Source organism: Petromyzon marinus, chromosome 47 (assembly GCF_048934315.1).
Source record: "Petromyzon marinus isolate PM22_M1 ecotype Great Lakes invasive population chromosome 47, UKy_Petmar_22M1.pri1.0, whole genome shotgun sequence".
In the NCBI taxonomy this organism is placed as follows: Eukaryota; Metazoa; Chordata; class Hyperoartia; order Petromyzontiformes; family Petromyzontidae; genus Petromyzon; species Petromyzon marinus.
This window is the reverse complement of record NC_133713.1, coordinates 10,204,738-10,216,999: the sequence shown is the minus strand read 5'-3', so window position 1 is coordinate 10,216,999 and position 12,262 is coordinate 10,204,738. Positions and strand designations below refer to the sequence as shown.

Genomic DNA, 12,262 nt, shown 5'->3' with positions numbered 1-12,262 from the left:
ACTTACAGAAAATGGATCGGGAAGACTTATGGAATTAGATCAGTCCAGTGCTGCTCTCAGGAGGAGGTCACTGTGACCTCTGACTCTGCGTGTTGTGCAGTGCGTGCTTAGTTTACATTCTGATGCCAAATCCTTTAAACGCCATCGGTGGAGCCAGGATAGGGTGTTAACGGAGTCATGTAGGAGAGTGTGTGTGTACACCAGGGCACGTACTTTCACTATCACTTTGTCAAAAGCCTCCCACGCCTCCCATGTGGGTATACTAATGTGTGTACGGGTGTTTGTGTAGTAGGAACACAACGATTGGATTAACTGTCACCATTTTGGCCCACGACTCCATTCCAGAATATATCATGTTTCTATATTGTTTGTCATCTAAAGGTCCTATGTTCTTGCTGTATTGTTGTCATTAATTTCAGGAGCCAATTTTTTTTGCATTTTCACATACATTGTAAGCAATTTATTAAACTCCTCTTAGACTTGTATTGTTACATCACGGGGCCGCGAGAGATGGTGATGTATTTGGGAAAGCCTTCATCCAACAGCAGATTGATCATGGCTGATGAGGCGTGTAAGGATTTATCGATTTAAAAAAAAGCTTCTTACGCCCGTGACAGAAGCATCGAATTCTAGATTTGAAGCTTTCGTGACTGCAAGGATCCATACTCTTTGGTTCTATTCGGTAAAGTCACCTACGTGACTTTACCGAATAGAACCAAAGAGTAAGCATCGAACTGTTCGTGTGGAAAATGTATAATTTATGCAAATGGTATCAAATTCAGTGCTCATTTAGCATTTTCAATGTACAATTCAGACACTTTTAAAGATGTCGGTAATCATACTCACTGGTTGTTTCGGTAAAGTCACGTAGATAGAAAAAAATACGTGACTTTACCGAAAGAACCAGAGAGTATGGATTCCTGCAGTCACAAAAGCTTAAAATCAAGAATGTCGGTAATCATCAGCCGAATCGTGAAATGGCTTTACACTTAGGCATAGTATGGTTAGCTACTTACGGTTGGCATGGTTGGCGAAAGAAGTTCAACATACATACAATTAACTTCTTTCGCACCGTACGTAGCCAACCGTGATAATTATTAGTACCGAGGGAGAAAACAAAATGCATTCATCCATTTCATGCTTACGGACACGTGTTGAACTTCCAACCAACATTATTATCGGTGCTAGGATGATGATGATGGTGCATTCAATTTCATGTACGTGTCAAACCACAAACTTACGTCGTAAAAATACATATTTCTAAAATGTTAACTACCATAAAAAACACACACACACCACACATTCATTATTCCACTTTGTGGTGACTTCATTTGTGGACAACGCACATGTTTTTGAGTATTATCCATCACGGCTATAGCAAGCGACTAATGCAATCCACATTGAAATCCACGTTAACAGCCACAGTTTCAGTGGGCCCTCTGCTCAACGTGCCACACAAACCCTCAAGCGGCAAGAGCTTGCCGTATTCGCACCCAACACCAACACGCATGACGGACGTTGGCACTTCATGCGCCATTCATCACGTCTAATGTGCAGTCAATGACAGTGCCATGAAATACTGAGCTTTTTGCATGTATGTTGAACTGTATGTTGAACTTATTTCACAACGTACTAAGCCAACCATGGTAATCGGAGGTGCATAATGCAGAGACCGTTTCTTTTTTGTTAAACATTTTTTCAAAGTAAATGTTTGCGTGTTGGTGGAAACATTATTCCGTGACGGATATTTATCCTCATTCACAGACGTGAAAAACAGCGTCACATGCATCACGGCTATTCCATTACACTCTTTCCTCAAGATAGTGTGGTCGGACAAACCATGTCTCATGTATTATGGGGCATTTTTTGGACAACTAAATTTTTTCTTTACATTTAATATTGCACTCTCAAAGCTAAAAAAACCTCAACGGATGGGGCAAAGCTGAGTTGTTGTTCAAATTTTTTTTTGTGATGTAGTGTCTGTCCACAGTGGTGAACAAACAACAAAAAATCAATACATTTGTCATTAATACTGTGACCCTAAAAGAAAAAAAAAATTGTATTCTCAAATATATTGTTTTTATACAATTTTATTGATGAATGTGTTGAGGTTTTTTTTTTTAACTCGGTTTGTTAGATGCTCTCCATTCTGCGCAGAAACGTCGTGTCAGGAAATCCCAACGTAGTACTGTACCGTTCAGCAAGGACTACGAAACTGCATTTTTTCGTTCCATAATTGGCTTGTGATTTTTTTTTGGTGGTGTCAGTGGTGATTCATTGACGTAGCTCTTCATATTTTTATAGTATAAAAATTAATCGCATTATACGTGCTGTAAATGGGGCCACTGGTCTTCAGGGAAATAGGGCAATTGTTGATATAAAAAAAACATTCCACCGCACTCCATCCATGAATTAGCCTAATATTTTGAGGACACATTGTTGGTCGAGCACACATTAGTCGTCTTGTCTTATCCCATCATTCTTGAAGACTGCTATAGACTGTTGGTGAAGTGTGTTCATGTCAAAGCTATGTTCAAAAATAAACACATTCCTGCGGAGGGAGCTGGTAGGAACGTTGGGTTGCTCGGTCAATGGCCAGGGTCAACGGCAGCGTGGTGTATACCGCAAATATGCCCGACTGAAGGCGGGCACAAGCTGGCGTGAGTAGGTTAAACGTTGAGTTTTATAAGGGCACCACAGGGTGACCAGCCCCTCCCCACCCAGCCCCACCCCTCCAACCCCTTCCACCCCCCACCCAGCCCCACCCTCCCCACCCAGCCCCTCCCCTCTCCACCCAGCCCCACCCCTCCCATTTTATCCGGGTGTCCGGATACACGTGGACAGACATCCACAGACATACACAATTAATCCCCTGCCTCCTGTGATAATCCTGGTTGGGCTTCCAGTCCACTACGTTTCCTACCAGTAATGCCCACTAGGAGCGCATTTGTTATATATCCAGGTGTCCGGATACACGTGGACAGACATCTACAGACATACACAATTAATCCCTTGCTTCCTGTGAATTAATCCCAGTTGGGCTTCCAGTCCACTACGTTTCCTACCAGTATAATCCAGAAGAGCTTACAGCTGTGCTGATTGATCTGTTGGCCGCCTCATTTAAATGGCAGTGCTTCACATTCCACATTCTATGGCAGGGACCAGTATGTCCACAGAGCGAGCGTTGTTGATTTAAATGCCACAAGTAGTGGCGCCTCAATCAGGTGGTACCCAATTTATAGACCCTGAAGGGATGATGACGATGATGAAAGAAATAATGATTGTGATACCACTGCTGCTGATAATTGGAATTACGATAGTGATGATTGTGATTACCCTCCTCCCAATTATGGTGAATGTCATGATGCCGATGCCATTACTGTTGCTGATAGCAGTGATGATCAAAGCTACAACATTGTACGATGATGGAAGCTACAACAACATTGTACGTAGCCAACCGTGCTAATCGGAGGTGCCAAACGATAACGGTGGGAATGCTGCTGCTTACAATGATGTTAGAGCGACTCAATTTAATTCTCTCACAACTGCATGTCACGCTGCAATACTTACGGAACTACATTCCTACCAGCTGTGTTCAAGGAAAGCATTACATCACTGCAAAATAATATCGTGCACTGGCATAAGTGGGGCTTTCAGCACCATCTCATCCTCGCAGCCATGCGGGTATACACAGGGACTCATCCATGAGCTTATTTTGAGGTTCTGGGATTAAAATGGGATTTCCTTAACAAACACACCTTAATACATTAATAGAAGCATCATGATGATTGTGGTGATAACAAACATCCTTCAATAGATCAATAGTATTGTAACATGATTATGATTTGAAAAATGGATTACTTTAATTCTACCATTAGTAAATAGATGTCTCTCAAAGTGTTTGACCACTCTCCCGGGCAGGTTACGCACCCTAAAAAAACCCACGTTTCTATAAAAAAAAGTATAATTTGCTGATATTTAGTGTACTATTCATCCTTATACAGGGTGTTTTTAAAAGATGGACCCAATTTCAAAGCAGTACTGTACTTCTCGATGATTGTATCATAAGCAGAAAAAGACACAATATTTTAATAAATCAACAGTAATATGATAATGAAAATAACATTTAAATACACTAAAATAATGATAACAAAAGCGTTTTCAACTAACATCAATACGATGATTATTATTATTATTGAAAATACTGTAATTGAGCCATCCGTCACAGCTGGTGCCTCTTTGCGAGCAATCAGAACCATTCACCCGCATTGAGCTTTTGCCCGCTGTGCAGATCCGGTCACGACTTCTCAAAAGACAACACGCATTTAGTAAATGGGAAATTCTTTTGCTGAATTTTGCTTCTTTTGCCCGTGTTATTGCTCATCGTCGTATCACTCTTGAACCCCTGTTTACAGGAAGGTGACCGTCATTATTTCAATGAATCGTCTGTGCTGTAGTTATAGTCTTGTACCTCGGGAGTGAGTGAGTGAGTATAGGCTGCCCTGCTTGTATAGGCCCCACAAGTGGATTGTGAAACACAGGCCAGGTGAGATTATTACTTTACAGCTTTGGCCGCACGAGGCCGTCACGTGCAGTCAGATTTAATTTTGTTCGGGTTCAACTTCATCACACGAGCAAGCGGCGGATGCCGCTCACAATGGCACGCTCGTAATTCAGTCCGTTACGTACACAGCATGTGTGACCTACACGTACGGCAATTGTTATCAATCCACTGCTGGATGAGGTCCTCCCGCCGTGCTGGTGTTGGTGATGAGGGCTGTATTTGTTTAAGGCCACCGGCACCTTTTTTCCACCACAGACCAAACCCGGACACATGTATCAGTCAGTAACTATAGGAAAACAATACTATCACCACCAGATCTAGGTACAAATCAATTGCTGCTGCCACCAGCCCGTAGGTGCCAATTCCCGGACTATGCCGGGTCAAACCCAGCCAAGTGTAAACCCTTGTGGGTATGCCCATACTTCACCATGCTAATCAGTACACAGGGTTGAATAAAGCGTTGAGGCACGGTACAATATATTTTTTTCTGCACGACCATCTGCTGACCACCACCTAGCACACAGCCTCGAAGTCGCCTTATGGACGTGTTTGTGGCATTGTGGTTGCCCATCCGAGTACTAGCCAGGCTCAACCTCTGCTCAGCATTCTTGCCGAAAGTACCGTGCCACAGTCGGAACTATGTTGCATTGGGATTAAGGAATTAGCCAGCACGACCACATATTTCATGCTCCCGATATATTAACTTAACAGGCACGCGTGCTGGTGTTTGAGAGCATCTATTAAGTGCAACGTGATCTTACAATGCGTGGTCTGACGAGAATATCTACATCACAAACGCACACAGACCCTGTCAAATACAGGAATATAAATAACACCAATGACCTAGCGATCTGCAGCGTGCTCACACGCGCCAGATATCGCGATATAGCAGGGTGAAGAAACCTGGGTTGGGCGACCAATTAGCAATGCCTATAACAGGCTGCTGCTATAGCTTGCGGTGGTGCTACGGGGCCACGTGGTGGACAGCAGTGGGGTGGGTCAGCGCAGCAAATTCAATGGTTGTACTCTACTTCTATGCGCCCACGTCCATGCTCTCCGTATTCACAAACCAGCACTGACCGGCGTGATGAAATATGCTCGAATAACAAACCACGGACTTGACAACCGCGTGGCGGAGGCATGCGTCCAGCAGTGGATTGACCTAGAACTGGATGACGATGATGATGCTGCTGCCCGGATGCATCGCAACGTGCCCGAGTGAGTGGCACGTAAACAAGCCCATGGGGGGAGGGGGGGTGGTGGTGTTCCGGGTGGTGACGACTTCGATTTCAAGTCAACAAACGTTGCCCTATGCCATGCACACTCAGCCCCCACCCCCGTCGTAGAACTGTGGAATTTCCACCACCGGCTTGGGGCTGTAGTCAGGAGCTGCAATAGCACTAAGCAATACATCGATGCTGATTTGAGCTGAAATCTGTGGTTGTTGTGATGTGCTGGGGAGTGAGTGGTGGTGGTGGCGTAGTGGTCGGCGCTTCTTAGCCTCTACGCGCCCAGCCCTCCCACCCGCGCTCACGCCCGCAGTCAGTGGCAAATATTTGAACCCGTCCTGGGATTCCCCTAGGTCGACTCGGCCTTGAAAGGCGGCCGCTGCGCGCCCTGTCCGTGCGCCGTGACGCACTCGCCAATGTGGTGGGCGAGTGTGGTGACGATGATGATGGTGTGGTGGTGGTGACGATGGTGGTGATGTGGTGGTAGTGGTGACGATGGTGGTGGTGTGGTGATGTGGTGGTGTGGTGGTGACGATGGTGGTGGTGTGGTGATGATGTGGTGGTGGTGATGATGATGTGGTGGTGGTGATGATGATGATGATGTGGTGGTGATGTGGTGGTGACGATGGTGGTGTGGTGGTGATGATGTGATGGCGGTAGGGCGTTGTGAATGTAGTCACCGAAGACTCGCTTGCCCTCGCTGTTGTTACGACACCGTCGTAATTATGGGATGACGATGATGATGATGGCGATGGCTGTAAGGGGGGGGGTTTGTGAAGGCAGCGACTGACAGCGGCTCGCGTCGCCGAAGACTCACTTGTCCTCGCTGACGCTGATGATTCCGTCCTCCTTGGGAATGATGGTTGCCATGTTCACCACATCCTGGGAGCCTTCGATCTTGGCCAGCAGGAGAGGACGCCGCACCCTCGCCTCGGTGTGGATCTCGGCCGCCATGGCCGGAGGCCGAGCTGCCTGTGCTGTTGATCTCAGGGGGGCTGTAACAGCAGCAGCGGCAACAACAACAGCAGCAGCAGCAGCAGCAGCTGACACACACACACAGATAAAGATCACCCGCGTAGCCCCTTACACACTGGGTTGGTGTGAGGCAAGTGCAGTTTGCGAGCACCCATTGGAACGCGCAACACCGCAAAAGAATGCAAACGCAGCCTGCACAACACGAGCCTGCATGTGTGTCAAACGTAAACGAAACGTCTGCCTCCCCCACCCCCGTTACGTTTTTGTCTTCTTTCCCATGTGCCAGGATATCGTGTGAGCCACTAGCCTCCCATGCCCGCTTACCTTCTACGCGCGTATCCTACAGGTTGTTGTTGTTGTTGTCCGCGCGTGCGCGCACACAGACGCACAGACAACCGCACAGACAACCGCACAGCCACGGAGGCGACGCTCACACACAACGACACCACCAACACACACGGGGGGAGCCGCCGCCGCCGCCTCTGACGTCATTCCTTCCGCGTCTCGTGCGCTCTTTAAAGCGTCAACGTCGCCACTTCTTCGGCTCCCTCCGACTCCACACACAAAGGTTCCACACCACCCACACCCCCGCCCCTCCACCCACACACCCGCCCCTCCACCCACACCCCCGCCCCTCCACCCACACACCCGCCCCTCCACCAGCACACCCGCCCCGCCCCTCCACCCACCTGCCTCCCACCCCTCCACCCACCTGCCCCCCACCCCTCCACCCACCTGCCCCCCACCCCCACACACGCGCCCCTCCACCCACCTGCCCCCCACCCCTCCACCCACCTGCCCCCCACCCCTCCACCCACCTGCCCCCCACCCCAACACACCCGCCCCTCCACCCACCTGCCCCCACCCCCACACACCTGCCCCCCACCCGCCCCCCCCACCCTCCTGCCCTCCCACCTGCCCCCACCCACCCTCCCACCCTCCTACCCCCCCACCCCACTGTGTCGCCTTGTCACCAGACTGTTATTTTGGGGGGGGGGCAGGTGCCGTGAGCGGGTGCATCGCTGTCACCCCACACGGTTTACCCCCCCCCCCCCCCCCGTAATCTTGTCCAGGGACATTGCGTTTCCAGGTTTCACACGGCCTACAGCCCCGTTTCAATACGGGCAGCACAATCATAAATAATGTCTGTTTACTCTTTGGTTCTTTCGGTAAAGTCACGTAGAAAGAAAATAAATTAAATACCATTCTATTACCGAAATAACCAAAGAGTAATTCCTGCAGTCACGAAGGCTTCAAATCAAATGTCTGTTTGTGTTTCTCCCTTGTGATGGGACTTTGTAGGACGAACGATGAGATTTATAAGGGGCATGGGGTGACCAATAAGTTCTGTAATAAGGTAGGGCACTAATAAGGGGTTGACAGGTATGGGTGCTACCCATGAAGGCAAGAACGGCACACACACGCCCGGCCGCCTTTGTCTCCCCACTGGCGATGTTTATACACACCGCACCAGGTAGTAATTTGAGGCTGAGTCGACCTAAGGGAAGAGGCAGGCATGTCCAGGACCGGCTCTGATAAATATAATCGCCACTATGATATTGGGCCATGAGCGGGAATCGAACTCGGGACGCCGGGTTCGTAGGGCAGCGCGCTAACCGCTACACTACCGCTCCCCCTGACTCACACAGACACAGACAAAGTAACCCCGGGTAGCCTCGCACACGCTGTTGGGGCAAGAGCTGTAGAGCTACCACCCACGTGCAGTCTGACTGTGCGTTTACATTATTTGGTGATGTGTTGGCAGTTAGTGTAAAAGCACATTTACAACAACAAAAACGTTCGTCAATAACACTGTGGCATTGAAAAGGGGAATTATATTCTTCGCGACGTTTCGGGCAATGACCATTCATCACAGTACATCGGCCAGAGAGTGGAAAATAATAGTTGAAGACTGCACTTTAAAACATGCGGCCTGATATACGTACACTCGCTCACGCGTGCGTTGTTATAGTGTTGTTAACACGTTATTACGCAGTAGTAATAGTTATGATTGTGGTCTTATGGTTATGTCCAGGGCTTAATTCCAGCTGGGAGCTGTCTAGGGCTGAGTTCCGAAAAATATTCCCCACTCACCCTGTCGGGAAGGGTTGCGGTTCGGGAATTTAAGCGGGAAATATTCCATGACAAAATCATGTATGCCAGTGTGAACAAATTAAACGTTTTATTTTACCAGGTAAGGTCCACTGAGCTGCACTGTATAGCTCTTTTTTCAGAAGCGACCTGGCTATCACAAATTATAGCTCATTGAAGTGGCTTATCATCGTGCAAAAATGTATAGCGGCCAAATACTCTGCATGTACGTTGATTCTAAATGTGGAGGGAAAAACGGGAGGACCTGGACAAAAAATCACGCGTCCACGGGGAGAGAGAGACATGCGAACTCCAAATATACAGCAGGCGTCAGGGTCAGGATCGAACTCACGACCTCCTGTGTATCAGGCGAGGTAGTTAACATCTCATAGCCACCGTGATGATAATGATGATGAGAAAAAGAGAGACACGCAAACTCCAAATATACAGCAGGCGTCAGGTTCGGGATCGAACTCACGGCCTTCTGTGTATCAGGCGAGGTAGTTAACATCTCCTAGCCACCGTGATGATGATGATGATGAGAGAGAGACACGCAAACTCCAAATATACAGCAGGCGTCAGGTTCGGGATCGAACCCACGAACTCCCGTATACCAGGCGAGGGAGTTAACATCTCCTAGCCACCGTGGTGCCCAATTTAACACGTGACCAGCACGGTGTAGGGATATCGTCTTGTAGGAGCAACTCAACAAGTGTCTGTACATGTGCATTTGTACACACGCCTTTTTCAAAGCCAGACGTGTGCCTAGTTCTTGTCTCTCCCCTACGTAAAGCATTACAGAGTCATCATTGCTAATATTATCATGCCCCCATACACATTACACAGTGACTATTAAAAGCTCTCGCCATTTGGGAGGCTGTTGCGGTAAAAAGTTTTGGTGTAAGCTCGGCGTTTCAACCGTCGCACATTCTGGATCACGTTTCCATGAAATAGATGCACATTATAGTCTCATACAATAATAATAGTGATGAACTGTACCCAGGAATGTATTGCATCGGCAGTGATCGTATGCATGGTGGATCGTTTGGCAGTGTGGTCAAATAACCAGATGGCGGTGGCTTGGGGAGGAGGCCTTCATCCAACAATGGATTGACCATGGCTGATCTTGGCGACGATTATTTACCCGTCAAAGCCTCACCGAGTCTCAGGAATATTTTATTCAAGAGGGTTCTGCATTTGGATAATTGTTCCAATTCCATTCCCGAGTGTGAGGAACTAAAATGCAAGTAGATGAAGAACATCCACCACGCTTATGAGAGAGTGAACACTCAAAAGCTGCACACAGATGGGTCCAATAAAATCCATCTCTATCCTGCTGTCTCCTGACCAACTCGCAGTTCGATTATCTGTATGGCCAGGAAAGAGATTATTTAAGAGGCATGCGTTCTTGTCAGGTTCCCCTCGCAAAATAGGTTTTGAATCTCAAGGGTTTTTTTTACCTGCTTAAATAAAGGTGAAATAAATAAAATCCGAACGCCCTTGTTCTGTAACGTTTTTGTGTCTGTCTTGTTCTGTTTAAATATATTTTTTTAAACAATTAATAGTGTACTTATTTACACAGGGAAGGTCGCACTGAATGGTAGGACTCGTTATCAGGAGGGTGGCAGCAAACCAGGGCATCCGGAGTAAACCCACACGCGCGATGGGGCAACACTCTATCCCCGTACAGATGGAAACGGATGGCGATTAGTCAACTTGCTGTATCGCCTTCTCCTGATGAGCCAGGGTACGGCACCTCCTCGACACCCACTGGAAGGGAAGTTCCACAACATGTGCGGTGATCAAACCCTCGCTGTTGCCTCCACAGTTCCTGATTGCATTCGCGTTGTGTCGTGTATCGGTTTTTTTTGTTTTTGCGCCAGTGTTATTTATTGTCCATTTTTATTGTATAAAAAATATTTAACTGCTCGTATTTAAAGTTGTTTTCAGTCGACAATAACACCGGGGTCATGTCCGGGCACGTCACGTAAGGAGAAACCGATACATGATAGTGATTTCTTGTCAACTTAGCATATTTAATTTATATTTCTCCACGACGCTAATGATTGCTTTGTGTAATGTATGATATTATTTTGCCCGTGACATCTGCCCGTTTGCCAGAATTCATTCAAGGCCGACTTGCTGATGAGAAGAGTTGGGGAAAACCGGTCCACAGTTTGGGTTTGCCGAGTCAAAGCTGTTGAAGTTATGCAATCCCAAGAGACCCGTGAAACCTATGGGTTGTGTAAAAACAATAAACCTTAAGATGTGTGTGTTTTTTTATGTGGAGAGACCATTGCATGCCTACCTATTTTGTACAGTTTATGTAAATGGTTTCGCGTGACCCTCTCCAGCCACTAGAGGTCGCGATTCGGGAGACGTGGAGAGTGAAAACGGGGTGAACAATAATCCTCGGGATTGCGATTGTTTTTCTCACGCGTGGCCCTTTGTCAATCCACTGCTGGATTACGGCCTATATAATACAACGGTGGCGTTAACTTTACGTCTGAATGTACTGCGATGATATCTGTAACAGTGATCAGCGTGACTCGATTGGATCAGGGCAACAGCCGGAAGGGATCCTAGAAATGGAATGGATCTGCTTAAGACGTGAAATGGATCGCAATAGCTGGACGTGAAGTGGAATTGCAAAGGCAGGAGTGGATCAGGGTAAACACCTGGATTTGATCACAAGGCCTGGAGTGGGTCACACATAAAGCAGAATTACAAAGGAAATAGTGGATAAGAGTAACAACTGAAATGGATCACAAAGCACAAGGAATGGAGTGTGTCAGAGCAAGAATTGACTGCCTGGAGTGGATCAGTAAGTACTGGAATTAATCACATGGGCAGAAATGGAACGTAGCAACGAATCTCAGTGGAACGTCGCAAGGAATTAGAGCAAGGCCTGGAGTGTATTATGCGGACTGGAATTGCCGGAACTGTACAACTGAGTAATAAGAGCAGGAATGGATCACACTCACTTGGATGGGGGTAGGGCGAGAATTGGAATGGAGCCTCACGTATGGATTATGAGTTTTTAGTTTAATCATGCCCCAGTTATTTCCTTATGTCATAAACTACACCCCGCTGTTCGCGTTGCACTCGTGCGCCGAGGAAAGAGCGAACACATTCAGTGTTCGGTAGATTGGGAAAGCCGGACTGGACTTTCCAACAGAGGCCATGACCCTGGTCGCCACGTGCTGTACGGCCCACGTACAGCCATGTCATTAAGGCGAGAGTCGCAAGAGTCAATGCTGGCGTGGTCGTGCAGGCTGACTTCTTTCGAACGTTAACATTAACCACACTCTTATAATCTTTAACGTCTAAATAATCACCCAGTGAACGCGTTTGCGGAAGTGACGTTGAATGAACGCGACGTGGTCTCATTTTACACAATCTC

At 47.4% G+C, this 12,262-nt stretch overlaps 1 protein-coding gene across 3 annotated transcripts in view; it reads right to left on the bottom strand.

Moving 5' to 3' along the window:
* LOC116952514 (WD repeat and FYVE domain-containing protein 2) overlaps positions 1 to 7,191 on the bottom strand; it is a 28,951-nt gene extending 21,760 nt beyond the window's left edge. Inside the window, exons 1-2 of one of the 3 annotated variants that reach the window (XM_032971912.2) lie at positions 7,093 to 7,191; positions 6,611 to 6,788 (exon numbers count right to left, since the gene is read on the bottom strand). In XM_032971912.2, the coding sequence (XP_032827803.1) occupies positions 6,611 to 6,747 (137 nt within the window). In that variant the 5' untranslated portion in view covers positions 6,748 to 6,788; positions 7,093 to 7,191. Of the gene's footprint in view, positions 1 to 6,610; positions 6,837 to 7,092 lie in introns of all 3 variants that reach the window. The other 2 variants (XM_032971914.2, XM_076074388.1) reach the window with 2 other exon arrangements.
* Positions 7,192 to 12,262: the final 5,071 nt, after the last annotated feature.